The sequence below is a fragment of the Balaenoptera musculus genome, chromosome 7, assembly GCF_009873245.2.
Source record: "Balaenoptera musculus isolate JJ_BM4_2016_0621 chromosome 7, mBalMus1.pri.v3, whole genome shotgun sequence".
Taxonomy (NCBI): domain Eukaryota; kingdom Metazoa; phylum Chordata; class Mammalia; order Artiodactyla; family Balaenopteridae; genus Balaenoptera; species Balaenoptera musculus.
The window spans coordinates 79,750,536-79,777,124 of record NC_045791.1 but is presented as its reverse complement, the minus strand read 5'-3'; the positions used below and the strand labels follow the sequence as shown (position 1 = coordinate 79,777,124).

General features: G+C 44.1%; 1 protein-coding gene across 1 annotated transcript in view; it reads right to left on the bottom strand.

The window, feature by feature from the left end:
* KIAA2012 (KIAA2012 ortholog) overlaps positions 1-26,589 on the bottom strand; it is a 116,026-nt gene that overhangs the window by 29,818 nt on the left and 59,619 nt on the right. Inside the window, exons 13-15 of the mRNA XM_036858251.1 lie at positions 24,425-24,501; positions 10,777-10,914; positions 2,088-2,160 (exon numbers count right to left, since the gene is read on the bottom strand). Coding sequence (XP_036714146.1) covers positions 2,088-2,160; positions 10,777-10,914; positions 24,425-24,501 — 288 coding nt within the window. The remainder of the gene's footprint in view (positions 1-2,087; positions 2,161-10,776; positions 10,915-24,424; positions 24,502-26,589) is intronic.

The window sequence follows — 26,589 nt, the reverse complement described above, 5'->3', positions numbered from 1 at the left end:
TCATTTGGAGGTTGCTCATTTGACCTATCTTGTGAAAACTTGCATGCTGTATTCTCACCAAGTCCAAGACTCATGCTTTTCTCATTGGACATGGCCCCGGCTCACTGCTTATAATTAATCTTATAGATCACTACTTAATTTAGAGTAGGAAAAAAATCCTGACAATTAGTCGTAAGATCTATGACGGGAAAATTGATCCTTAAATAGTTAAAAAAAAAATTCCTTGGCACTCCCTCTTTTCTTTCCCTTCAAAGATTTGAAATTCTTTTTAAACATTAGCATTTATCATTCGGGACAGGCAAATGCCTTCTTTAATTTTCTGTGGTGATATTTCACTGCGTTAAAGACTGTCTGAATAACCTTTATGGAACTCAGCTGGGCCTCTCTCTCTGTCAGGAGACAGGAAATCTGTTTTGACTGACTTGGTCATTGCTTAGATTTGGCCGTGTTCTATGCTGCCTAAAACCTCCACTGCACTTGGCGAAGACCTTGGGGCCTTTTCGGTGTTCACAATCTAGATATGTGATTTACGATATGGAAGATCTGAAGGCTGGAACATATTTCCCTGGCTATTGTCACTCAGCTTTGAAAATGGAGGTGGCAAGAGACTTATGTCAGCAGAAACCTTGCTTAAAAGTTTGACCGAACACAGGGATCAAGCTACCATAATATTTTATTGTCTGATATCCAGAAACAGTGAAATCTTTTAAAATGAGTGTAAAAATTAATTGTAATGAGTATAAAAATTAATTTTTTTGGAGTGTCAACTGAAAGAGATGGTAAAAGATATAAACAGAAAAAGATCAAGTTGGTGAAATCCCCAATCCATGACTTTGCACATTTATCTCCAGTGAGCTCTATGGTCTCTCTCACCCCATGGGGGTCCAGATGAGATAGGAAGAATCATAGTGTCATTTCATAGACTGGTAAACTGTGACCATGAGAGGGTAGATTCTTATTCATTGTGATAGCCAAGCTCAGATTAACATGCATTAAAGGGCTGTGGTGCATGAATTACTTCAGTTATTCCTCATGCAACGTTATGAGGGCAGTACTGTTTTCAGCCTCAGTTGAGGACACTGAGGCAGGGATGTGAAGGCAGAGGTAGTCCTATTCCAGAGCCCATGCTCTCTACTCAGCTGCCCAGATCTGCTGCTGCTAGCCTATATAGAGCACCTTATATGACTTAGAGAAAGGCATTCCAGTAGAAGGGCCAAGTAGGAAAAGGAGCCTCCTTTGGGTGGATGCACCCAGTGCTGGAGTGCGTGGCTCAGGGAGCGCAGCACAGGCTGGATTTCAGCCCCCTCTTGCTCCCTCTGCTGGCCGCCTTTGTACAGCGAACGACAAGCGCAACTCTGGCTGGCAGGCCCTGCACCCACTCCTTGAGAATCCATCTCTCACACATCTGTTTCCACTCCTGCAAGAAGCAATGAGGACAAAGACCAGCTCTGCTACCTGGGACTAGCTAACTGCAGCATCATGTAGCATGCCCAGGTGCCCCCAGAGAAGAGCTTAGAGTCTAGTTCAGGGTATCAAAATATGAACTATGCCAAAAAGCCCAGTTGCGGGCCCAGTCTTTCCAAGAATCATCATCATTATCAAATGCAGCATCATTTTTGGAGGAAGTCACACTCAAGCAGCTCTGGCCACCCAGAGTTGTGGGTGACACGGGCTGGGTCTCTAAAGATGCTGGTCCCCCCTCTGTGGAATGTTAACCCTCTAGGCAGAGAAACTCAGCTCCCTCACTTGCATATCCAAGAGCCTATGAAAGCAGGAGAAGCCAGAGGTAGAGATGCCTGTGGGATCTTTTTGTAATGCCCCAAAGTCTCCACTCTCTTCTATCAATCTGCAGCTGCTGGCAGGAAATAAATCTTTCAATAAGTCCAAGGACATAAAAGCATGTCATTATCAGCTGGCTTGTGATACATTAAGAGCACATCAGAGTCTGTATTCTGACTTCCAACCCATGACCTGAGAGGAAATGGAAGGGTCATTCCTCATTAACATCTTGCAATGCAAGATGCAGTGCAAAGGTCATCCCACAATTATTGCAATCAGACTATAAAACCCAACCCAGCTGTTTCTACCTTGAGGGTCTGGATGATTTTCTCTGAGGGGTCCTCCAGGTTCTTCATGATAGTCCAGTTCATCTCCACTTTCCTGTTAGGTTAACAACAACAAAAAATACATAAGACAAAATAAGTGCCAGCACTCCTAGGGTCCATGCCCTTTGGTAAAAGGGGATCCAGTTTTCTTAGTTGTCTCTTCTTCTTTGTCTATCTAAGTGTCCAAGAAGTCCGCTGCCAGCGTGAAGGGCCCTGAAGAGCCAGGTGGGCTTAGCAGTGGCCTTGAGCACTGTCCTTATCTGTCCTCCTCTGTGGGAGGCTTGTCCCATCCATCAGAGCAGTGCTCCATGCCTGGCATATGTGGGGAAAGGAATGTCACAGGCAAAGGCCAACTGGCAGAAGGCAACAGGGTACCTCTAGGGACTTGAGGGAGGTCCAGTGTGACCAGAGCAGAGATGGGGTGAAGTGGGAAGGGTGGGGACGACTCAGACTCTCAGGGCCTTGGAGGTAGTTTAAGGATTTTGGCCTTTACCTTGAAAACAAATGGAAGGCACTGAGGGTTTAAAGCAGGGCAGCAAAAGGATCAGACCGGCCTTTTGTAGGGTTTCCAGGATTACCACGGGTAAGGTTCCTTTTTTTTTTCTTTTTTTAAAAATAAATTTATTTATTTACTTTTGGCTGCGGTGGGTCTTCGTTGCTGTGTGCAGGCTTCAGTAGTTGTGGCACATGGGGTCAGTAGTTGTGGCGCAGGTGCTTAGCTGCTCCGTGGCATGTGGGATCTTCCCAGAGCAGGGGTCGAACCCGTGTCCCCTGCATTGGCAGGCAGATTCTAAACCACTGTGCCAACCAGGGAAGTCCCTGGATTAGGTTTCTTATCACATGGAATCCCCTCTTCCTTCTTTCTCTTAGTCACACAAGCTGCTTGCAATCCCACCACCCAGAAATCTCTATAATGATGGTCTTCAACCCTGGCTGCATCTTAGAATTATTTGTGAAGCTTAAAAAAAAAAAAAAAAAAAAGATTCCTAGGACCTAACCCCAAATGTTAAAATCAGACTTTCTGGAGCTGGGGCATTTTTAAGGCTTCTTGGGTGCTTCCGTCATGCAGCCAGGATTGAGAACCATGGGTCTTCTCTAGAGGGTCGGAAGAACCGCTCTTCAGTTGCCAAGGAAACGTGGCAGGTAGAGTCAGTGACTCAAGTAAAGCCCTCAGTGTTTGATGAGGCCAGCTCTTGGCCTCTGTCACCTGGATCTCTGCTTAACCCACAGCTTCATTTCAGCTGTGGAGAAGGAATCTGAGGGCCCTAGAAGCCTCTCCTGGGACTAAGGTTCCTCACCCTTTAGTTGACAGTTTTCCTCTTTATTATCAAATACCCCAGCTGCTTTGGAAAGACACAGTTATCTGCTAATTTGTTTGACATTCTCTTCTTGCTTGACGGCTTTTTACCCCATGTGTTTCTCACTTGTTAGCTTAGTGTTTGCAGCTGATGAGATATTCTGGCGTAAAAAAAGCTAAAGCAGCTAAGTAATTTTCTTTCTTTTGCATTTATCTTTTTGGAGACAAAGCACATTTGACCTGATGCAGTTAAAAAAAAAAATCATCTCTGAATAAATGGAAAGGTTTTAAAAAAATGATTGCAGGAAAAACCTGCCTCAGTCCAGTAAACTGCAAAGTTAGAAGACTAGAAAAGAGATAAATTTTTAAAAATTCTGTTTATAAATCCTTTTAGACTAACAGGAAATTGGATTAAAAGGGAGAAACAAGCTTCCTCTTTTGGAAGAATTTCAAAGCTCAGAAGAATAAAACTTCAGTCTTAACAACATGCAGCTATGAGCCTTCAGGGAAAAGAAATATTCTTCGCATTTCACAGATGGGGAGACAGAGGCAGAGAGAGTTGGGGATTTGGAAAGAATCTTTTGATGAGTCCCTGTTAGAAAAAGAAATACAGTAGTCTTAATTTGAAAGTCTGGGGAATTCCCTGGTGGTCCAGTGGTTAGGGCTCCGCGCTTCCACTGCCGGGGCCCTGGGTTCAATCCCTGGTCAGGGAACTAAGATCCCACAAACCATCCTGTGAGGTCTCAAAAAAAAAACCATTCTGCCTGTTGCTTAGAAAAGTGTCAAAAAGCTATATTTTTTATGTATACAAGCACACATGTGAAAAGACTTATACCTAAGGTCATTCATTACAATAAGTTGCAACACAACCTACATAACCCATCAATGGGGGATGTGTTAAATAAATTATGGTAATTACACAATGGAGTACAATGCAACCATTAAGAAGCATCTCTTAATGAATTAACAGAACTCCAAGATATATTAAGTAAAAAAAAAGTAAGACTGTGAGCAATGTGTATAATATATAAAAACATGTATAAAATATGTCTCTATCTATTTTTCTACCTGTATTGGCCTGTATATGCATACTACAACTCAGGAAGGGTACACAGGAAACTAGCAACAGTGGTGTCCAAGAGGGAGGGAACCCAGCTGGGAGACATACCCTTTTATACTTAAATTGTTTAAACTTCCTGAGTATATTTCAGATTCAAGATTTGAATTGAAAAAACTAAAACTAAATAAAATGCTGTCTGTCACTTAATGAGTTACAGAGGTAATGACTGAAACACAGGTAATAATACTTGGAGAGTGAGCAAAACAAACTGAAGGACTGAAAATTCAAATCCCAGCTCTGTTATTCTGGCCAAGTCATTTGTTCTTCATCTGTGCATCTGGCTTATGAATATTTATGGGGTGTCTGTTGTGTGCCAGGTACTGTGCCGGGCGCCGGGGGCACAAAGCTGAAAGATCTATTTGTAAGAAGCTCAGTGACTTGTAGAGAAACAAGAAATCTCACTGTCGCCATGCAGTGTGAGAAATGCTGTGACGGATTATGACAGGTTTCTGCAGGCCCTCACGGGAGGTGAAGCTAAGTTAGGCTGGGAAGGTTGGTCTACCAGTGGACATGGTGCTAAGTTTTGCAGAGAAGGGGAGGTTAGGGCAGTTCCCGCAGAGCAAGGAGCATGTACTGGCTGGGGGGGGGGCACATTCTGGTGTGGCTGCAGGGCCCAGACAGTGGGAATCAGACACGGGCCAGATCTTGCAAGTCGCAGTCTGGAGTTTTAAAAAGATATTCATTTGTTCTATTTTTCTATTTATAAAAGAAATACATTTTTGATGCCAGAATTAACCGGAAGGCCAACGGGGACGTGGTAGGGAATTTGAAGCAAACCAGTGGTATGACTGAGCTGTATTTAGAAAGAGTGCTGGCAACAGGGTGGTGTTATAGGTCTGGGGCGGGGTGGGGTGCGTGGGGATAGTAACAAACACTTTGTAAACACAAACTGTAGCACTGAAACCAGGCAAGAGAGACAGTTGCCTGAATGGTTGTGGTGCAGATCCTGGAGTCAGACTGCCTGCACTGAAGCCCTGATCCTGTACTTCATGCCTTACGGGTCACGCGAGGTACTTAATCCCTGAACCTCAGTTTCTTCAACTGACAGGGGCTGGGCCACGTGGCCTGAAGTTCTCATCTGTCCTTGGAGAACCTTCCATTGGTCCTGCCCTCTCCCATAACACACAGCGCCCTAACTGAGCATGGTACTTCTAGGTTCACAGCAGGCTTCGGGAAGGAACTGCTGGGAGGATTGGGGAGGAGGGAATGCAGGAGCCAGAGGCGGGGCTCCAGGGGGCCGTGTGCTGTATGACCTATCATTGAACCTCAGCCTCTCCATCTGTGAAATGGGGGTAATGATAAATTTTGTACGAGTTCTTGAAAAGCTAAATTAGGAAAATACATTTGGACATTCTGTGTAACATATGTAACACATGCATCTAAATGACTAATTTCAATGCCTTCTTAATGCTGGAAGGAAATCAGTATCTCATTTGTGAGTGTCAACTTTAAGGTCGTACAACTTTTCTTGTGTATTAAAAAGATCCCACACCTATTCTTTAATAAAGAAAACGGATTTATGAAAGTCATAAGGTATCTTGTGTTATTAAAATATTGTCACTTCTCCTCTCCGAGGTTCTGAAGCCAGAACAAAGAAGTACAATTAAATTCTTCTCAGGAACAGAATAGATAGGCCTCATCAATATCAGGAATTGTGGGTTTAGTGGCTTTGAATCCTAGTTCCCTCTGCTGCCAGCCACGTCACCCTTGGTCCTCTCATCTCGCCAATCCTCAGTTTCCTCATTTGCACGGTGGCGAACTGCACACTTAACAGGGAGGGGGTTGGGGAAATTAAATAAGGTTTAATATGTGAGAGGCCTGGCTCTTGGCAGGGACCAGTGAATGTTTCTTTCTTTCTCTTTGTGACCTGAATCCTTTATAGATGTGAACATTCTTTGAAAATTATTATTTCATGTAATTCTCACCTCACTGCTGAGAGGCAGGTATGGAGGTCCCAGCATTATTATCTCCATTTTACTAAAGAGGCAGCGGAATCCCAGATGCATTACAAGGTTACTCAGAGTCAGAGAAAACCCAGGGCTTCCCAACTGCTGGTCAGATACTTTAATACTGATAATAGTCTACTTAATCCTGGGCTTCTTTCTTTGGGAACTGTAACAGACTCAATGCCCTGAAAATTTTTCCTGGCGAAATTATTATTCAAGTGCCCTTGAATCATTGCATCTCGAAACCAGCTTGTGACCCCTTTGCAGCTCTCCTGCTGGTGGTCAACAAAGCTGGTTTCAAGGACTCTAGGCACTAGAACTTCCCTCCTGAGGGGCCTGCTCCATCTTAGGACAACGTCTTGAGCCCAACATTGTTTTGCTGTTACTTCTTCTCACTGAAATCCATGCTGTCCTTTCCCCACATGACCACAGGATTCAGTGGCAGTGACAGCCATCCTCTGCTTGGTGGGATGTGCCCACACCTGCCGGCATAAGTAAAACGCAGGGCTGGCCCCAAACCAGGGGCAGGGGACTGCTCAAAGTACCTGATTTCAGGCAGGTTCCTCTGTCTTGATTTGAGGGTACCAAGTGATAACTGCCTGTGTGAATGCTGTGAGGTGGAACTTATTTCTCATTCTTCACGTCTTCTGGGCATAACATACATACTCTTTGATGTCAATGTTGAGTATAAGCATATTCAATTCTGTATCTAGCATTAATTGGCATTATTGCTATTTTCTTCCCCACTACCACGACCTAACCCTGATCATTTATTAAAATTCCTGGGGAAAAAAAAATCTCTACCTTAATTTATTCATCAATTACCATTTCTTTTTCAAAAATAGAGTTTTAAAAAACATGGTTCAATTTTTACGTGAACCCAGATGTACTCTGGATCAATCGTGTTTCCCCAAGTCTAAGCCTGATACGGATTATCCTATAAAATGGGCTAATAGCATTGCCTTCAGTGTTATCAAGAGGTTTTTAAATTTGAGGAGGATTTCACGTGTAATAACTGAGAAATGAATGAGTCTCTCCTATAGCAACCTGCGCCTGCCTCTGCCACAACACTGTGCTGATATTATCTGCTTCTTTGTTTATCTTCCTCTTAGATTATAGGCTCCTTGGAAGGCCAGGGATGGAGATGATTCATCTCTGTATTCTCAGTGCCTAGCACAGTGTCTGATATACAATGAATGCTTAATATATGTTGTCTGAAGGAAAGTGGATGATCATTGGGAGAGAAAGCTTTATGTTGGGTCCACAGAATGCAGGTGGGAGTGAGGGGAAGGGCAGAGTCCTGGAGAGTCAGAAAATATTCCTGCAGCAGACTGGATGAGTGCACAGGGATGGAATTTTCTAGAAGGAGCTGTGATGGATGCTTAGCTAATGTGGTAGGCAGTGCTTTTGATTGGATAGGACTCAGTTGGGGTCTGCAGGGTTCAAAACATGGGATCTGGAGCAGGGCTGCCTGACTTTGAATCTTGTTTCTGCCATATTCCAACTGTATATCATTTGAGAAGTTACTTCAGCTCTCAAGACCTTAATTTTCTCATCTGTAAAATCGGATAACGCTACCTACTACTTAGATTAGTTTTTTGAGTTAAATGAGTTCTTGCATGTAAAACTTAGAACAAAGCCTGGCACGGAGTAAGTGTTCATTTATGTCAGCAATTGTGATTATTTACATCTCTTTCCATTTTCCTTTTCTGCCTCAATATTTTTATTTCTTACCCTCATCCCCTGAAATGTGTACTGCTTCCAACATGCACCAGGCAAAAATGAATGAAATGTCCTGTGACTAGGCAGGAAATGCACAAATGAAATGTGTAGACTGAATTGGACAGCCTGTATGCCTTTCTTGAACTCTCCATCCTTTGTACAATCCTGAGATTTGTGTCTTTCTACAAGGCACTCCCTAAGAATCTGGGAGCTAGCGTGTCAACAAGGAGAAGGTCTATCTAGGGGGAGCTGTTAACACTGAACATTTGCAAGGAAAGATATAGTCTTTGGGGCAAGGACTGGTCTGGGAGTCAGAAAGTCTAGTGTGTCCCCGTGAGTCTCATGTAGAAGCAGGCTAAGTTACAATTTCTGTGAGTCTTGAAAAGGGTGAACTGGAAAGCGGGCCTTAGGGATAACAATGCCTTTCCTTCTATAAGGAAAAGGATGCCAAAATTGCTGGACAAAAAAGTGTAATACAAAAGCATTGTGGACACTAAATACACAAAAAATTATTGTAAAATTCTTCACTTGCAGCTTCTAGAGGCTCCATAAATATGTTCTTATCTTATTTCCATAGCAATTATCAATTTACTATATATGTTGCCTGGAGCAGGACAAGGATTTATCTGTTTTGTTTGCTGTTGTATCTCAAATGCCCAGAAAGCGCCAGACACATGTTAGCTGGTAGATGCTCATTATGGGTTGAATGAGTGAATAGTGGTAATGATGATATCTCATTCCAGGAAGTACCAACCATAATTCTTCAAGTCCTGAGGGAAGCACTAAACTGTTGCTAAGTAAATGAAAAGGACAGTTTCATTAATATAAGTGTTTTGGGATGAACTGTGTTCCTCCAAAATTCATATGTTGAAGTCCACCCTCAGTACCCCAGAATGTGACCGTGTTTGGAGACAGGATCTTTAAAGAGGTAAAATGAGGTCGTTAGGGTGGGCTGTAGTCCAATATGACTGGTGTCCTTATAAGAAGAGGAGATTAGGACACAGACTGCATGTAGAGGGAGGACCATGTGAAGACACATAGAGAAGATGGCTATCTATTGACACAAGCAATGAGAAAGGCCTCGGAAGAATTCAACTCTGCTGACACCTTGAGCTTGGACTTCTAGCCTCCAGAATTGTGAGAAAATAAATTTCTGTGGTTTAAGCCATCCAGTCTGTGGTACATTGTTGTGGTGACCCTAGCAAGCTAATACAATGAGTAATGAATCAAGGTAATTATTTTGAATACTTGTAGCAAAAATCTTTTGTTTTGCTCCCCAGAATCATTCTCTTATTCAACTTTTAGGTTTTCTTTTTTTCCTTTTTGAGACACTCCTCCCCTCCCTCCTATGAGTTCCTGTGGCTCCAGGCTGGGAAAATCAGAGTATTCCATTCCCCTGGCCACGGTGATTCATTTGCATATGGGCATGTGACCCAAGCTGGGCCAATGATTTAGAAAACAGAAGCTCATGGCTATCTTGCAACCATGGGGAAAGAGCCTATCTAAGAGGAAACAGGAAAGCAGAGCCCAGCCATGGAGAGAGACAGATTTGGGGCAAATACATGACTCTTAATCAAAGCCCCACCTTGCAGAGCTGGGATTGGGGTCGTCCAAAGAAGATGTAACCTAAGAACTTTGGATCAGTGAGTTTAGGAGGGTGACCCTCACGACTTTGGAAGTCCCTGCCAGTCGATAGCACTGGATAGTGCCACCACCAAGAACCCCATGAGTATTTGGTTTCTTCTCCTCTGTTTCTGTCTTTCTTAGTCACTTCTTATCAAGGGCCTGGGATGTTGTCCTCGAGGGTAGGATGAAGGATCTGAGATCCTTCCATGCCAAGACTCGCTTTGTTCCTGATCAGTTTCATATATTCCAAGGTCATTTATTTCCTGTTCATTCACCTCCGAGGGGGCAAAGAATGGGGAGGAAGAAGGTTTTAAGCCAGAGGGCTATGGGATGAAAAGGGGGTCAATTTATGGATCATTTAGGAAGCGTCTTCCATGTGCCAGGCGCTGTTAGATGCTGGGGCAGGAAGGCATACTGCAAAGATGGACAAATGCCATCCCTACCACAGGAACTCTCAGTACCCTAAGCTCGATACAAAGCTGAGCTTGGGAGAGTAATGAACTCCTAGAGAGCAGAAAACAGGGTCAGACATCCAGAAGAGGATTGGCAGTTGCCTTCTAAATGGTTAACTCAAGAATTAGTCTTCCTTGTAGCAGGAATATCAGCTCTACCAAGTGACGGTGGTAAAACAGTAACAATTATTTTAGCTACTGTCAAGATAAAATGAATTATATTTGCCTGTTTTATGAGTGGTTCAAGGTTATCCTTTCTCCTCCCTGTTCCCTGTCCTCCCCCAACCGAACCAGACACCCAACTGATTTGTCCCTGATGGCTGCCTGCGATTACTGTCCTAATTTGTTCTCTCTTCATCTGCTACAAACTGCCTATTTTCTGTCCCTTCTGATAAAGCAAGATCTCTGAGGGACTTCTGAAGCTGTTTTTGTACCATGCAGAAGTGCATTAACTGGAATTCCTGTGTGTGTGTCTATAAAACCCCTAGTCTTCTCAGTGTGAGATCACCTTCAGGAACGGCGTCATGTCGATGTGCAGCTTACGCGTGTAAAATTCTTTTCTGTTTGAACATATCAGCCCTTTATTTATACAACTTTGAGGCTCTCCTGTCTTCTGAGCTGCTGCCTCCAAGGACTGCTGGGCTCCCTGTGAAGAGAAGCAGAAAGCCCAACTTTCATAGGAATGATACACAGTGTGACAAGAGCTAGTCCGAATCCCCAAATATTTATAGAAAGCAACTCTTCATCGTTGGAACACTAATTGTAACACCTATTTTTACCATGGAAGACACAGGGGATCCATATGTATAGAGAATAACCCGAGTTTGGTTAATAATTCATACCTGGGGTCGGCGTAGTGGGAAAGTGGGAAAAGGGACCTTATTATGTTTGAGCGTAGTACTCATTTTATTTAATCCTCACAACAACCCTGTGAGGCACGTATTGTTATTCCCATTTTGCAGATGAGGAACTGGAGGCTCTGGGAGGTTAAGTCACTTGCCCAAAGCCATACAGCTGTTAAACGGTAGAGCCGAAATCATGGACTGCCTAAAACTCCTTTTTTAATGAGGTCTTTTTTGATACATCTACAGCTTCCATGAACAGTTATCAAACCTGCCTTGCAGCAAACAAAGTTATATCAAGATTCCAGTTTATTTCCAAATTTAAAATGTATTTGATGTGTTAGAAAGAGTGATTTGAACAAATCTAGCAGAGGGGGAAGGAAGAATGGGCCGTTGGAGGAGTCTGGGAGGCCCTGGGGGCTCTCCCATCTCCTGTCGCCACAACATGCAAATGGTGTCATGCCTCAGAGCATGACAAAGTATAATCTGAACTTGCTTTCCAGCCCATGCCCCATACTGCAACCTAGGTGATCTTTCTGGATGCAAAGTGGACCACATCATTCTTCAAAGGTCCTTACCCTCAGGATGAAGGCCAACCTGCTTAAAAGGCTTATAAGACCCTTCCTGCCTGGCCCTGGACTATCTTTCCTATCTCATTCCGTCATTCAACAAATATTTATTGAAAGCTTGTTCTATGCCCAGGAGAGAGGATATGGCAGTGTAAGAAGCAGACAGAAGTCTTCACTCTCAGGAAGACTGCACATACATCCCACTGAGGGGGAAGAGATAATAAGCGAACGGGTGGAACATAAGTAATGGCTGAAGGTGATTCGTGATGTAGAGAAAAACAAAGCAGAGAGGGGAGTGAGGAGTAGCTGGCAAGGGTGGGTGGAGGTGGCAATTTTATGCAGTCAAGGGTCCCTCTTCCCACCTGCCCTGGCAAGAGAGCAGTGTTAGCGCAAAGCCCGCAAGAAGGCGAGGGAAGTTTCTGTGGGGCTCTCTGCAGGAAGTTTTGACCTCACTGTGGGAATAGCAAGTTCAGAGGGCTGCCGTCAACACTGACCCTTGCTTCAGTTCCTGGAGCAAGGCTGCCCGCGTGCCCTTCCCTCCCCGGGAAACGCACCCCTCCCTTCTAACTCCTCTGCATCCTTCAGGTCTGGCTCGCCTGTGCTTCGCATGAGAACTCAGAGAACTGAGCCCTTCCCACCGTTGCCCAGAGTGACGCCCATGCTTGTACAGCCACCTCTCCTCCGCACTAGACTGTAAGCTCCATGAGGGCAGGAACCACTACTATCCTGTTTCCAAGTGGCTGCAGTGCCTGGCACAGAGTCTGGAAATGAATACACACTTGATACATACTTTCAGAACAAGAGGAATGATAACATTACTGGCAAGCAGCATGTTATGGCCCAACTTAGTTAAAATAGGGAGGGCAAGATTCCGCACGCGGCAAGGAAGATCCCGTGTGCCGCAACTAAGACCTGGCACAACCAAATAACTAACTAACTAACTAAATAAATATAAAAAAAAAAATAAGGAGGGCAAGAAAGACAGCCTTCCAGGAAGCATGTGCCGACCTCCAGAGGCCTGCCCTCTGCGTAGCACTGGCTCCTCATTCCGAAAGAGGAAAGTTACTTGTTATTTTTCAGGGCTGATTTCCTGGGGTCACATACATTAGTGTGCCATGAGATCACCCTGGGTGTGGATTTGATCATTTCCATATTTTCTAGGAGACTAACTCATGGATGGCTGTCTCTCTGGGCATAACTCTCCTTCCCATCACATTTATATTACTTTTAAGTGTTAATGATGAATGAACAGTTCGTGGGTCCCCACACGCAGCCATCATTCTGATGAACACCCACACCCTTTTCCTTTGTTTTGAAATGTGGCTAGAGATAAAGATTCTTCTGGACAAATACATATCCAATTTTTTGTCATCTCAGCTATGTATCTGATTCGCTTCTCGGAGTGAGACCTCCCCTCCCTGTTTCTAGATCAAATGAAAGCGTTTGGTCCAAAGAAGAATCAGACAAAGTATTTCAAGCTTTCTAGCTTCTGAAACCATGCACGAATCACTGGGTGGAGTAATAGAAATCAGACAATACTGATTTGAGGGAAATTTCTCTATTATCTCTAAGAGAAGATTCTGTGTTAGGTCGGAGGACAAAAGGCACAGCCAAGACTAGTTCCAATGGCTGGAATTACTTTAACTCCTTATGTGGGGCTCAGATTAAAGAGTGGGGAGTTGAGAGGCTTTGAGAAAAGTCTCTCCAAATCACTTGACCTATAAATCGTTTGATAAAACAATTCTCTTGACTATATGGCTCATCTCCCTAACGTTTAGGGGCCATCAATTCTGGTTTGATGGAATGTTTCCAGTGAAGGCTCTATAGTCATTGGAATGTGCAGTACTGTTTTTGCTTATTATGATCAAGTATTCTAACAAACAAATGATAGTGAAAGGGGGTTTGGGAGATGGGAGGAAAGAAGATTAAATACTTAAAGAGGTTTCTGGGAGGTAGTGGTAAGAGGAGAGAAAGAAATTTGAAAGCAGGAAAGAAAGCTATGCATTGGGGTGGTTTTTCATTTCACTTTATTCATTTAACTGATATTTATTGAGTGCTACTGTGTGTGTCATACAAACACATGAATAAGCAGAATGATTTTAGATGGTGATAAATCTATGAAGACAATGAAATGGTGATAGGATGGAGTTTGGTGGGGGGAGGGATGGGGTTTGCCTTTGGGTGATCAGGGAAGACCTCTCTAGGGAAGTGACATTTGAGCAGAGAGCTGGGTGACAAGAAAGAGCCAGTCCTGGAAGGATCTATCTTTAGCAGTCAGCGTAGCCTGTATCTGATTATTCGGAGGGGTTCTTTGAAAAGGAAAGTAGAATTCCTGATATCTAGACCTGTTCTGCCCCAGTCTTCTGACTCCATCCCGGACCCTGTGAGGCACCCCTCTGTTTTCTGGGTGGTAGAGTCATCATAATCGACGCTTGTAGCTCTTTAAGATGGCAGAATAGGGCTTCCCTGGTGGAGCAGTGGTTAAGAATCCGCCTGCCAATGCAGGGGACATGGGTTCGAGCCCTGGTCTGGGAAGATCCCACATGCCGCGGAGCGGCTAGGCCCGTGAGCCACAACTACTGAGCCTGCGTGTCTGGAGCTTGTGCTCTGCAACAGGAGGGGCCGCGATAGTGAGAGGCCCGCGCACCGCGATGAAGAGTGGCCCCCGCCCGCCGTAACTAGAGAAAGCCCTAGCACAGAAATGAAGACCCAACACAGCCATAAATAAATAAATAAATAAATAAATAAATAAATAAATAAATGTGGGCAGTGGCCCAATTAAAAAAAAAAAAAAAAAAAAGATGGCAGAATAAATAGTAAAAGGGAGTTAAGGCCTCAGGGAGTAGAGGGGAGAAGAAAACACAAAGAAAGGGAAGGAAAACAGGGCAAGTAGAAGAAAGTGGAGATGTCTGAAGCTTTTTCGTTTTTTTTCTGTGTACGCTTCAATGGGAATGATTACAAAACTGATGGAAGGGTGAAATGCTTAGCAGAAAATCAAAACCCATTCCTTCACCTATATTGTATTGTAAATACTTAAATATTATTATGTTCTGCTAAAAACACCTGGAAGCCTTTCTCTTCAGGAAATGAAACAATAAAGATTAATGAGTTAATTTGGTAAATCTGATTTGAATTGCACAGAAGCCGTTGTGTAAGTGCTTGGCATTTAAAAAGTTATCTGACATTTAAAAGGCGATGACTGTTAATGAATTCAAGAGCTAATCTTATGCTCCGACAGACTGAGCCATGGAAAATCCAGGTTTACTATCTTGCTGTAAACATAATGTGATTCACTTGAAAGCCAAAACAAAAGAGAGCTACCGGCTGTTTACTAATATCCATTTGCACACATATATAACGTAGTAAAACTAACAGAGGATGTCCATTAAACAAAATAAATATCATTTCCTTTCTTATTCTTGGATTATACTATCTGAGCTACAAACTCAAGGAGAAACCCTCTCTCCAATAATTTTTCCTCCGCCTTTCAAGTTGTGTATTTTGAAGGGTCACCAGCATGGGTTGGCTCTGCAGTCACTGGAATGTCTTACCTTAAGAAGGAAGGGAGATTCTAAACCCAACCAGCTAGATCTCCACCTACGGGTCCCACAGAGCCACCACAGACACGGATCTGTCGCAGGCAGCTCTTTACTTCTCCCACTCCTTTCTAATTGGGGTTCCCCACCCCGGTAGCTGCGGCTTCGTGGTTCCAAGAAGAGCTATGGTCCCTCATTAAGGAGGCTGCAACACTCTCGCTGTCTGTCTCCCACACAGCTCACAGCTTCATTCTGCCTGAGAGCAAGCTGCCAAGAGTCTCTGGGAACCTGTGGGCAAGCTGAGCTGGAGGAGGAAAACAGAAGGAAGGAGGGCCTCTGTAGCCAAGACCTGAAATACGCTACACACCCCACCATTATCTTAATGCATGGAGAGTGGGGTCGGGAGGCCTTTGCTGAAACCCTTATGTGGTCCATCAAGTTGTCACATCAAACCTCTGTGCACACAGGACGTTTGTCCCCTCCTGTGAGCAAACAAAAGGAAAAGAGTCAGACACGTCTTTGGACCACCGGGCCTCCCTCCTTGGCTGAGAGTCTGTCCTTCCACTTTCCTGGAAGGTGAGGGTCCGGGTGGCTCTGAATCCCGGTGGGGATGGAGAAGTCACCGAGGGTGGGGACCAAATCCTGGAGAAGGTCATTCCTGCCTGGAGCTAGGAGCTCAGGGGTCTGGCAAGTTCCCCTGCGCTTGGCCTTCCCAGGCCCTGTTATATCTTGCTCTTGGCAGCCTGTGGAACTAAAAGTGGGCAGTAGGAATGGGGACGTAGGTGGGGCTGAGTGGGTCATGGAACTCTGCTGGACTCCCTGCGACTGGACTTCCTGGGGAGGGATCTGAGTGGGCCAGGGGCTCTGTATACACTCTCAGCTCAGGCTGACATGGAGGGGACCCAGCCTGTGCAAGGCCAGCCACCTGGCCACCCCCAGTCCCGCTCTGAGAACTTCTCTCTGTTTAGGTTTCCCTGGCCTGGAGAAGCAGGAGAACTTTAGTCTTCAGAAGGCCAGAGGGAACATGAGCGTCTCAATTCAACAACTGGTCTGCCTGCACGGCCTCTGAGGAGCAGACGGGACCCCAAAGCACAGCATGGTTCCATCCACCGCAAGTCTGCCCAGCGGTCCATGTGCCCGTCTCCTGCGTTCATCCTGCTCATCTTGGCCACCTGACATCCTGGCCCACTTTTTATGTTCTCAAGGCAATTTGGTGCTGGTGAAATGGGCCGAGTGGACAGTTTTAGGAGGGCTCCACAAGGAGGCGAGGTGGAGGCACAGTTTTGTTGGAAACCAGAGAAGAGCTTTCTTGTTCCCCTCCTGTCATGAATTTTAGTCTTCATCCACTTCATCCTCAACTCTATGGAAGGAGATTTTTACATCCTCCTAAGCATTTACAAATTAGCCCAAGAGCCAGCAAACAGTGGACCAGGAAGAGAAACACAGCAATCTCTAGTCTTAACTTCTATGAGAGACTCATGTGGTGACTTTTGTCAACTCGTTAAGCTTTCTGTGCCTCAGTTTCTCTACCTCAATGTTTTCCTCAAGGACCTTTTGAATAATGAAACCCAGGAGACTTTAATTCCAAGGCTTCAACTATCTGGAAGTAAATCTTATCTAATTGACATTGTTCTAACTGACATTGTCCTCAGTTTAATTAAGTGCTTTGTTGACACAACAGAATCATTGTTTATCTGGCTTAGCAGGAGCTGGAGGAGAAAAGATTTAAGCCAGAATAGTGACCTCTTCTGCCCCAGGGGAGATAGAAGTGAGCTTTTTTCTGTGAGGGGGTGTGTGTCTGGCTACATTCAGGCCGGAAGTCTGCCTGTATTTGAGAGATGACACATCCTATTTTAGACTTAGATGGGGAGATGGGAGGTGGTGGGGTGCAGGGTGGGAAATCTGAACAAGCCCCCAGCTCCTTCTAACCCCAAACTTTAACCCCAAACTGTGTGACTTCCTTGTTATGTTGGCTCTGGTGTGACTTTTCTAATCTGACAACTGAGAGACAGGGAATCTCAACTTGCAAACTGATTTCATTGTAAAAAGATAAAATTTTCACTAGAAAAAGAAATGTTACCTGTGGTGCTTTGATTCCCACATGGGCCCATAAAAACTTATCTAACCCATAATTTAGCTGGGCTAAAGGAGCTGAACTAGTCCTGGTAATGCTGGAATAGCAGAGGGCTGGAAGAAGAGAAAGAAAGATACCCTTTTCTTTTCTTTTCTGCCCCCTTCCCTTCCATTGCCCGCCTGTCCTCTGACCTCTCACTGTTCCTGGGCAGCCATGTGCTGGGGGAGTTGGGGCGCTGCTGGATACGGCGTCCCCACTACAAAATTCATCCCCCGCCCCTCCCCCTCCCCTCGGCCTTCAGCTGTGCTCCCTTAGGGGTAGGGAGGAGAACAATTAAAAAACAATCCACAATGAGATACGAGAAACCCAAAGGAATCTGCAATAGGTAGAATTACATAAAGTAGTGAAACAAAATTCCAGACAGCATGGAGGATATTTGAGGTGTCTGGGCTTGGGGGTTGAGGGTGGGTGGAGTGGAGGAGGGGAGAAACGGTAGGTAGATTGACTCGTAGCCCTTTAAGTTATTCCTGCCATTCAAGCTTCTCCTTTTCTACATCTGCACCCTTAGATTGCATACAAGCCCCGAGTTCGGTTTTATAATAGCTTTCAAGCAGAGGGCGAGGGAATAGAATAATAATTCCTGTTGTAATTTATCAGGATTGCCTAGTGACAACATTGTGCTAATCCTTTTCCATATGTTGTTTCATCTAATCATTGTCACGACCCCATGAGGAAAATATCATTGTCCTTTGTAGGGGAGGAAATTGAGCCTCAGAGAGGTTAAGTAACCTGCCTGAACCCACGCAGTCAGTATGGAAGAAGCTGGGATCTAAAAGCAACTTTGTGGGATTCCCAAACCAGTAGGCCTTTTGGCAAGTGCAGGTTGCATGTTAAATGGGGCCCTGTCTGTCATGACATCTGTTTCCTCATCTGTAAATGACAATAACTGTACCTACCTCATAGGGCTGTTTTAAGGATTAAGGGAGATAATTCTAAATCCTGCACATAGTAAACCTCAAAAACATTGGCTGTTATGACCATTTAAAAAGACCCTCTTGATAATGGAGGGATAATTATTGAAGCTTATGATAGGTACATGGAGGTTCATTATACTATTCTCTCTACTTTTGCAAGTATTTGAAATTTTCCATAATAAAAATAAAAAAGAAAATCAGGCACATATCATGTGTCTGGTTGGACCTAGTAGCCAACAGATCAATAAATACAGACTTACTGGAATAAATAATAGTTGCAGTGAAAATTCAACACATAAAAGTCTCGATTTTGTAATTAAAAACAAGTCCCTCTCAGTAAATTATCCTTAAATTGTCAATGGAGTTTTTGGTTTGACAAAGTAATCCCGTGGGTAAGATTGAGCCAGAAGATGAAGTTTGCTTAGATCTTCAAAAAAACTTTTGAATCAAGTTCCCCAACCAAAGCTATTTACAAAACCAGGGAGAGCCGTGGGCGGGGCGATGGAGGGGGCGGGCTGAGGGGGGAAGAGCAAGGAGCTGGGGAAATGCAGTGCCATGCCTTTAGAAATGAGAAACAGGAGGATAGAAGGTGGGGAGGAAAGGGAACTTCTCCAGGTGAGGAGATGCAGATGGTTAATTCTCCCAGGCATCCCTGCTAGGCCCAGCCTCCAAAAAGATCTCCAAGAAGGATGCCTAGTGACACATCCAATCTGCACAAGACCCAAAGCTTCTCAGAGACTGAAACACCAGATCATGGCAACCAACAGCAGGAAGTATTCTGAGATGGTGTGAGGTGTTAGAGAAATGGCAGCTAAACTCCTGTATCATTTCCCTGGAAAGAAAAGAAGTGCAATCTCCAAATCCTACTTGGAGGTTTTTTTCCATCCAGGACATGGACCTTAATGTCAATAAGAGATTTATTTGTCAATTTTTCTTTTTTTGAGGAGTTACCATGTGCCAAGAACTGTCCTAAACATGTGAGATGCTAGGGTGAATAATGCAGAATAAGAAAAAAAAAGTCTGTCTTTAAAGAGTAGTAACTTGCTCTCTTAGATAACAGCTAAAAAGTTCAACAAAAGGCAAGGTATGGTTCAGAAGGACACTGAAACAAAAGGCTACCTTTGTACCTTGCACAAAAACTTAGTGTGCCTACAGGTGTTCTGTATTTCTCCTGAAAGAGGAAGGCTGAAAGGGGAGATGAACACCATCTGTGAAACCACCAAAGAAACAGATGGGGTAAACACAGCTTTATTCAACCTAAATCCTTAGTGCGCTAGAATTACAGGCTACTCTTTGAAATCCAAAAGTGGTAAATTTAGGACACATAAGATCAAATATGAATTTACACTGTCGTAAACTCAGGAAACCTGAACTCAAGAGACAGTATAGGTCGAAAGAGACGTGGCTTTGTGAAATGGGAAAAGGGGACATAATTTTTGTTTAACAGGATTTTTAGGACACTACCAAAGTTCTAATCCCCACAAAGCAAAAAAACAAAACCCAAGATAAAGCAAGTGAGAAAGGATGTTTGCTTTCCCTAACAAAGGGAGAAAACGACAATGTCAAAACTCCGTGAGATGGTTTCTTATTTTAAACAAAGAGACGCAATGATTCTTGGGGAATCTAATTGAAGTGTGAGCTTCTACTTTGATACCCTTTACTGACAACCTCTCTGCCCTGACAGCTCCATGAACCAGTGGGCTCAGGGCCCGTCTTGTCCCAAGCTTACATAGATGGATCTGAATGGATTAGAGAGTTTCATACTTTGAGGTCCAGACTTTTCAGAAAACAAGTGAATTTGTTGCCTCCCACCCCCACCAAAGTCTAGGATCAGAGGGATAAAATGCTGAAAAGGGGTTGAGATCCTTAGGAGGAGCATTCTGATGGTCTTACCCAATAATCTAATAAAAACCTAATTAATGTTAAGTAATTTCACTATCAGTAGTTAAAAAATAATGGCACTATGGTGTTGACCCTTGTTTCGCTTGCTGTATACTTGCTGTTTACTGTGACTCCTCATCATTTTAAGCTAGACTTGAATAAAACCAATTCTCTTCATGATCCATTTTTCCTCCTTACAGGGAGAATTTTGAAAAAAAAAAAAAGAAAAACAATGAAAAACCAGGAAGACAAAATAAAAACAAAAGACTCAACCCAACATAGTCATAATTTCAAACGAGCATGACTGCACTTATTTGCAAGCATTATTTGCAAGTTTTTATAGATGCAGTATTTTTTGTACATAGTTGCAGTCATAATTGACATCACTTTGATTTCTACTTTTAAAATGAAATTGGTAGTTTGCAATGTGGGGTTGGGGCTGGGGTGTGTGTGATTTTTGCCTTCCAGGGGACGTTTGGCAAGGACTGGAGACATTTTTGACTGTCACCAATCGGGGGGGTTGTGCTACTGGCGTCTAGTGGGTAGAGGCTAGGGACGCTGCTCAACATCCTATTGATACAATGCACAGGAAAGCTCCCCACAACAAAGACTATCTGGCTCAAAACGGCAATGGTGCTGAAGGTGAGAAACCATGTGTTAAACCTTTTGTATTAAATCACAGTTTCTAGGATGAACAAGCATCAGTTTTTAATGTCTGAATTAAACCCCTCACAATTTAGTCATTTCTCTGGCTGTTTCCAATTTTTCTCTATTATAGATACTGCTGCAATGGACATCTTCACTCACTTTTTTTCTGCTGAATTATTTCCTTAGGATAAATTCCCAGAAGTCAGAAATACTGAATCAATGGGTATGAATATTTTTTCATGTTTTGCCAGTCATATTGCCATATTGCTTTACAAGTGGATTGAACCAAATTACAACCCACCAGAAGTGTATAAGTGTACCAGTTTTACCCAAAACTCATCAGTTCTGGGTGTTACCATGAAAAAAAGGTGAGAGGAGGCACACATGTCAAATATAAAATGGTACCTCCAGTTCGCCTCAATTTGAATTTAAATTGCTACTCAGGATGAATATTGTTTCCACATTTGTTTTCTATTACTATTATTTTTGATGTGAATTGTTTATGTCTTTTGCTTATTTTTCTAACTGGTTTCAATGTTTTTCTTTTAAAATTGAATGGGATCTTTACCAAGTATAGATAGTAATGCTGCTGTAGTTAATGCAATTATAATTATTTTTCTTACTTTTTTTTTTTTTAAGTTTTACCTCCCCCCTCCCCCGCTCAGGATAGATATGTTAACACTTCCTGCTAGAATTTTCATTTACAATTTTAATACTCTTTTTAGGTGCTGGTCACTTCACCCAACCTTTCACCTCTATCTACATAGAGAGGCCTGGGGAAAAGGAAAGGCTTCTCTAGTGATTGATGTCAGCCACCGAGGTTAAGAGCAGTGCTCGGTCTCTGACTGTATCCCAGGAACTAATTTCCCTTAATCAAATGAAACTCCTTAAGAGGAGCCACAAGGCAGAAAAGAAAATATATGTGAAGGAGAATACCAAATTCTGTGAGGAGTTTGAAGGACCTGCATTAAAAAAAGGGCACCGTACCTTTAGGAGTTCAGAACTGGCAATGCTCCACATGCTATTAATATGCAAAAAATGCCTTCATAAATACTTGATTCTGTTCACAGTGGGGAGGCAGTTCATTTGAAAGAGGAAATGGGAGCTTGGAGTTGAGACATGTCTGCTTGTCTCCTTTTTCTTTTTTTATTTCTCTTTTCATCTCCACATTTCCCCTCGTAGGTTTCTTCCCCCTCTTTCCCCAACTAACCCCCTCCTCCAACTCCTAGGAAGTTGTTGATGTCAGTGGCTACGCATTTCTATTTATGGATTTACCGCCGAGGCCCTGATTCTCGGCCGGGTGCGGAAGAGGTGCCTCAGGAGCGAGTCCCACAATCTGCCATCCTGTGTCGGGGCGGGGGGAGGGGGGTGGGGTGGGGGTGGAGTGGGCGGGAGTCCTCCCCTCCCCCTCCCCCCTCCCCTCCCCCTCCCCCTCCCCCTCCCCCTCCTCCTCCTCCTCCTCCTCCTCCCTGCTCACGTCCGCAGGGCCGACCTCCGCTTCGGAAACGCACAGCGGAGGTTTTAAAAATCCAACCAGTAGGGGGCACCAAAGGCGGCCTCCAGAACCCGGTAAATCCAGGAAACCCAGTCAGGTCTGCAAAGCGCTGTCTGGCTTTCTCTCTCACCCGCCCGTCAGAAATGGGTTTCCAAATCGAGGTATGTGACTTCTCGTTAAAGCATGGTGATACCAACATATCCCACCTTTGGGTTTTTTTGTTTTGGTTTGTTTTTTTTCCCTCGCAGCTAGCACACTGATAAAAAAGTAAAGGTATTTTGTGTGAACGAACTCCTAATATGGTCAGACCCCAGTGAAGGGAGGGAGGGGCTGAGTCGGGGGTGGGGGGGTGCATTAATGAAAAGGAAAGAAGAGTAGAAACTGCTGATGCTGATAAAGATCAATTTTGTGTGATGTCCTGGCCTGCTTCAGAGTGGGAGGGCGACAGTGGAAGGAATCCACTGAGTGTGCCAGTGGCCCATCAGGGTACGTAACTGAAATCTGCTGGGCAGAAATTTGTTTCCAAATCCTTCCAGATGATTTATAGTAAACATGAAATTAGTCATTTACACGGAGTAGGTTGAGGAAGTAGGGAAAACTGAAGTCAGTGATTAATCTAATGAAGAGCCATTAGCCTCAAGTAGTAAGGGGGAGGGGGAGGCAGGGGGGACACCTCCCCCTCCCCGACCCCACCCCCCCTTTCTCTGTGTTTGGGGGCTGGTGGGGCTTCCTAGATTTTTCCTCAGATGGCTTTGCTTTGGGGGCTACTTCTAAAGGAAATAAGACTACTGCGACTTGAATAAACCAACTGGTGGGAACAGCCCCCCTCCTTTCACGAGGGAGGCACAGGCAATGCCCCGAGGGCGCTGGTTTGCCACGGCCGCGCAGGGGAAAGCCAGGATTAGAGCTGAAGACCCTCAGTCTGCTGTTCCTCTTTCTGACTGCAAGGTTCATAATTCAGTCTAGGACTTGATTTGACAGGACTGAGCCACTCATTTATTGCAGGTGATATGAGGTCTCCTGGAATACAGCCACGGGGCTGTGTGAATCTGGAGAGTTTAGGGCACATGAGGTATTTTGCAAGGCCTTCGGAGTTGTGGAATTATCGAACGACAGCACATTTTCCTCAGTCACAGACTCTCTTGAAAAAGAAAACCTTCTAGATCCCTTATAAAGGGTGTCTACAAAGCAGGCACGTAAAAAAAACACAAAAACATGCAAATGTTGGTTCTGTGGTTCCTCAGTAGCAGTAAGGGTCGACTGGGCTGTGTTTGAGTGCAGGGGAGGCCTGACCCAGGCCCAGGGTCCTAACAGGGAGAGTTCAGGTTCTTCCTCAGAACCGGCTAGGCACACACAGGAAAACAAAGCTACCTTTATTATTACTGTGTTTTTAATGAGTGTGAGGGAAGAGGAGAAAGTCAGGAAGCTGGAGATAAGGGAGATACAGAGACCTTGCCGGTGCCACCCCCCAGTCCTGCCACCCCGCTGTCACCCGGCAGGGGGAGACCTGAGAGAGCCCTGGGCTGTGGGGCTTCTGGCCCAGCTTCTCCGAGACCCGCGAAGCTCTAGGAATTCCCCTGAGTTGTCTCTCTAGAGTGAATCTGAAGACAGTGCCAGCCTCAAAACTTCAACTGAAGGAACAAATTTATAAGTATTTGCAAACATACGTCCTTGAACCACTAATAGATATTCTTAATCTATTCAGATAAAGCATTTTTTCCCTTTCTTCACAGTATCCTTGCATTTTTTTCTTGATTGCAATTTTTTCCTCCGTATTAGGAATGAGAATTGGAGTAGAAAAATGGGCCCATTGGCACAAAGTCTTAGTGCCTACTGCCTTGATGGAGGATGCCTTTCTGTGTTTCCTTGTTCCCTTTTTGACTTTGCAGAAGTCAGGGAAAGGCCTATTCAGCTTATTTGTGCACACAAAGAGCCAGACAAAACAGTCCAAGTTGAGTTAAGACATTCCAAGTCTATGAGTTAAGGAACATTTGTGATTTTATAGTCTACTTGTCTCATTTAATTGATGAGGCAAATGAGGCCCAGAGAGGTGAAGAATCTCACCCAAGGTCACACAGCAAGTAGGGACAACAACCCCAAAGTCCAGTATCATGCTCATGCAGAGTCAGTACTGTACCTGCTTCTCTGGCTTTTGGGTCAAAGGTGAGGTTTCATTAAGTTTCATGTGAAGATCAGTTCTGGATTCAGTGTTTGCTATGATGAAAATCAGAGAGAAAAGGGTCAAGGTTGTCCGACCTAGGTCTCATGAATTTTTATATGTACCATACCCGTACACACCTAGCTCATATGTGTAAGATTGGAAACACACACATGCCTGTGGCATTCATATTTACTCACCAAATAACACATGTAACCTCTACAGGCACAGTCTAAATGCCACGTTAAATACAGTGTTGAGACTTTGTATTCAAATTTCTTTTTTCTTGTTTTGGTTGCTCTTTAAAAGAACAAAAGTAAATTCTTTGTGCTACTAAAATTCAGATAAAGCTGAAATTAAGAAGGAAATATTGATGGAAAAAAATCTGCTGATCCTGCTGAATATAAATTTTGTATGATCCTACTTCACTGAGGTAGGAAAATGCTTCTGCAACCTTCCAGATAGAGAGATCAGAGACTTCCCTTTTCCCTCATGCTGTGGAAGGGCAACAGGAGAAGTGAAACATGAAGCAAACAAAGGCAGAGGCCAAAAAGGGGCTGATGGGAGGGGACTAATGGAAATCATGGCGCTCACCCTGAAGCAGGCACTACGCAGGCACCGATATGTGGTTGGCGTGTAATCTGCACGACTCTCCTCCATGGTTGTGTTATCATACTCTCTATAGGTGTGGAAGCTGAGGCTCGAAAGGTAAAGTAACCCACCCAAGGATGTACAACTAATGAGGTTTTGAGTAAGGATTTGAGTCCAAGACTGCCTCACTCAAACCTCATGCTGCAAAGGGATAGGATTGATTTTGTTTTCCTTTTTTTCCCCTAAGAAAGTAAATTAAATGTTTATAAAGGAATGTTTATTTGAGGGACAGATTTAGCTAAGTGCATGGCTCCCCTGACAAGGATTTTAGTCTCTTGTGTGGGACCAGTGTCCAACAAAACGTTCTTTACATACTTGCTACTCCTAAGTAGCTCTGTTAAGAGTCTGACCATATGTGATTCTGCATCTTTGCCTCTTTGACCTAAAGCCTCTACTCATTCCTTGTGGGCTGACCTCCCCTCTTCTGTTGTTTCTCAGCTGTTCTCATCTATCTTGTTTGAAAATGGCTTCTGCACAGATTTAAAACATTTCTTATTTAAGACAGCTGGGGAAACTGAGGCCCAGAGAGTGACTTCACGTGACTGACTCAAGGTCATACCTTGAAAGAGCACAAGCCCAGAACCTGAACCCAGACCTCCTGACTTAGCGTCTCCTACTCTTCCCTCTACCTCACACTGCCTCCTGTTAACCTCACTTGGTCTTGCCACACCACAGCTGCTTGGCCCGGATCCATCCTCTGCACAAATCCAGCCCAACAGAATTGTGTTGCGATGAGGTTCACTTCACTGTGGCTTGGAAGGAACCATGGGTCTCTTAGAAATGAAACTTATAAATTCTAATGCATAAGGAAAGTTCTTGCAACACCAGGAGAATGAATCAGTCAGCCAGAGTTCAAGAAATGTAAACACATTTTTAGATAGGAGACTGAAAAATTGCTTAAGACTTCTCCATTTCTTGGGTCAAGACCCTGGTAATTTACTGAGGTCCGAGCTGTCAAGGAGGAGACACAACTCAAACTGCATTCCTGGGAGATAAAGCAAGGGGGGTGGTAAAACTTTCTCCCTGAACCATGTGGCAGAATCTACCCCTCTTATCAAGTTGAAGAAACTGACCCATCAACAAACGCAGGCAACTGGCTGTGAACACAGGCCTAGTTCTTTCCCATCATTCTGGAGCTGGTGTGTACATTCACAGACTACAGACAACACAACTTCCAGGCCTGCCTGAAACTGGGAGCTCAGAGTCTTTCTGTGATGAACATTTCTGCCACGAAAGAGATAAACAGAAAACACATTCTTTCCCTGGCCGCCCACCATCAGGCCTGAGTAGATTTTCAAACGCTAGCATTAATCTAGCCACAGGCTTTTAGCAAGGAGATAGCATTCCCACCAGATAATCAGGCAGTTTCAGAGATGACCCTTACTAGATGGGGTCTCATCCCAAACCTCTTCTGCCTTCTTCAAATCATGGGATCCTTCAGCAAACACTCAAAACTTGAAAAGCAGGAAAGAGCATCTGATGCTAGCATGGAA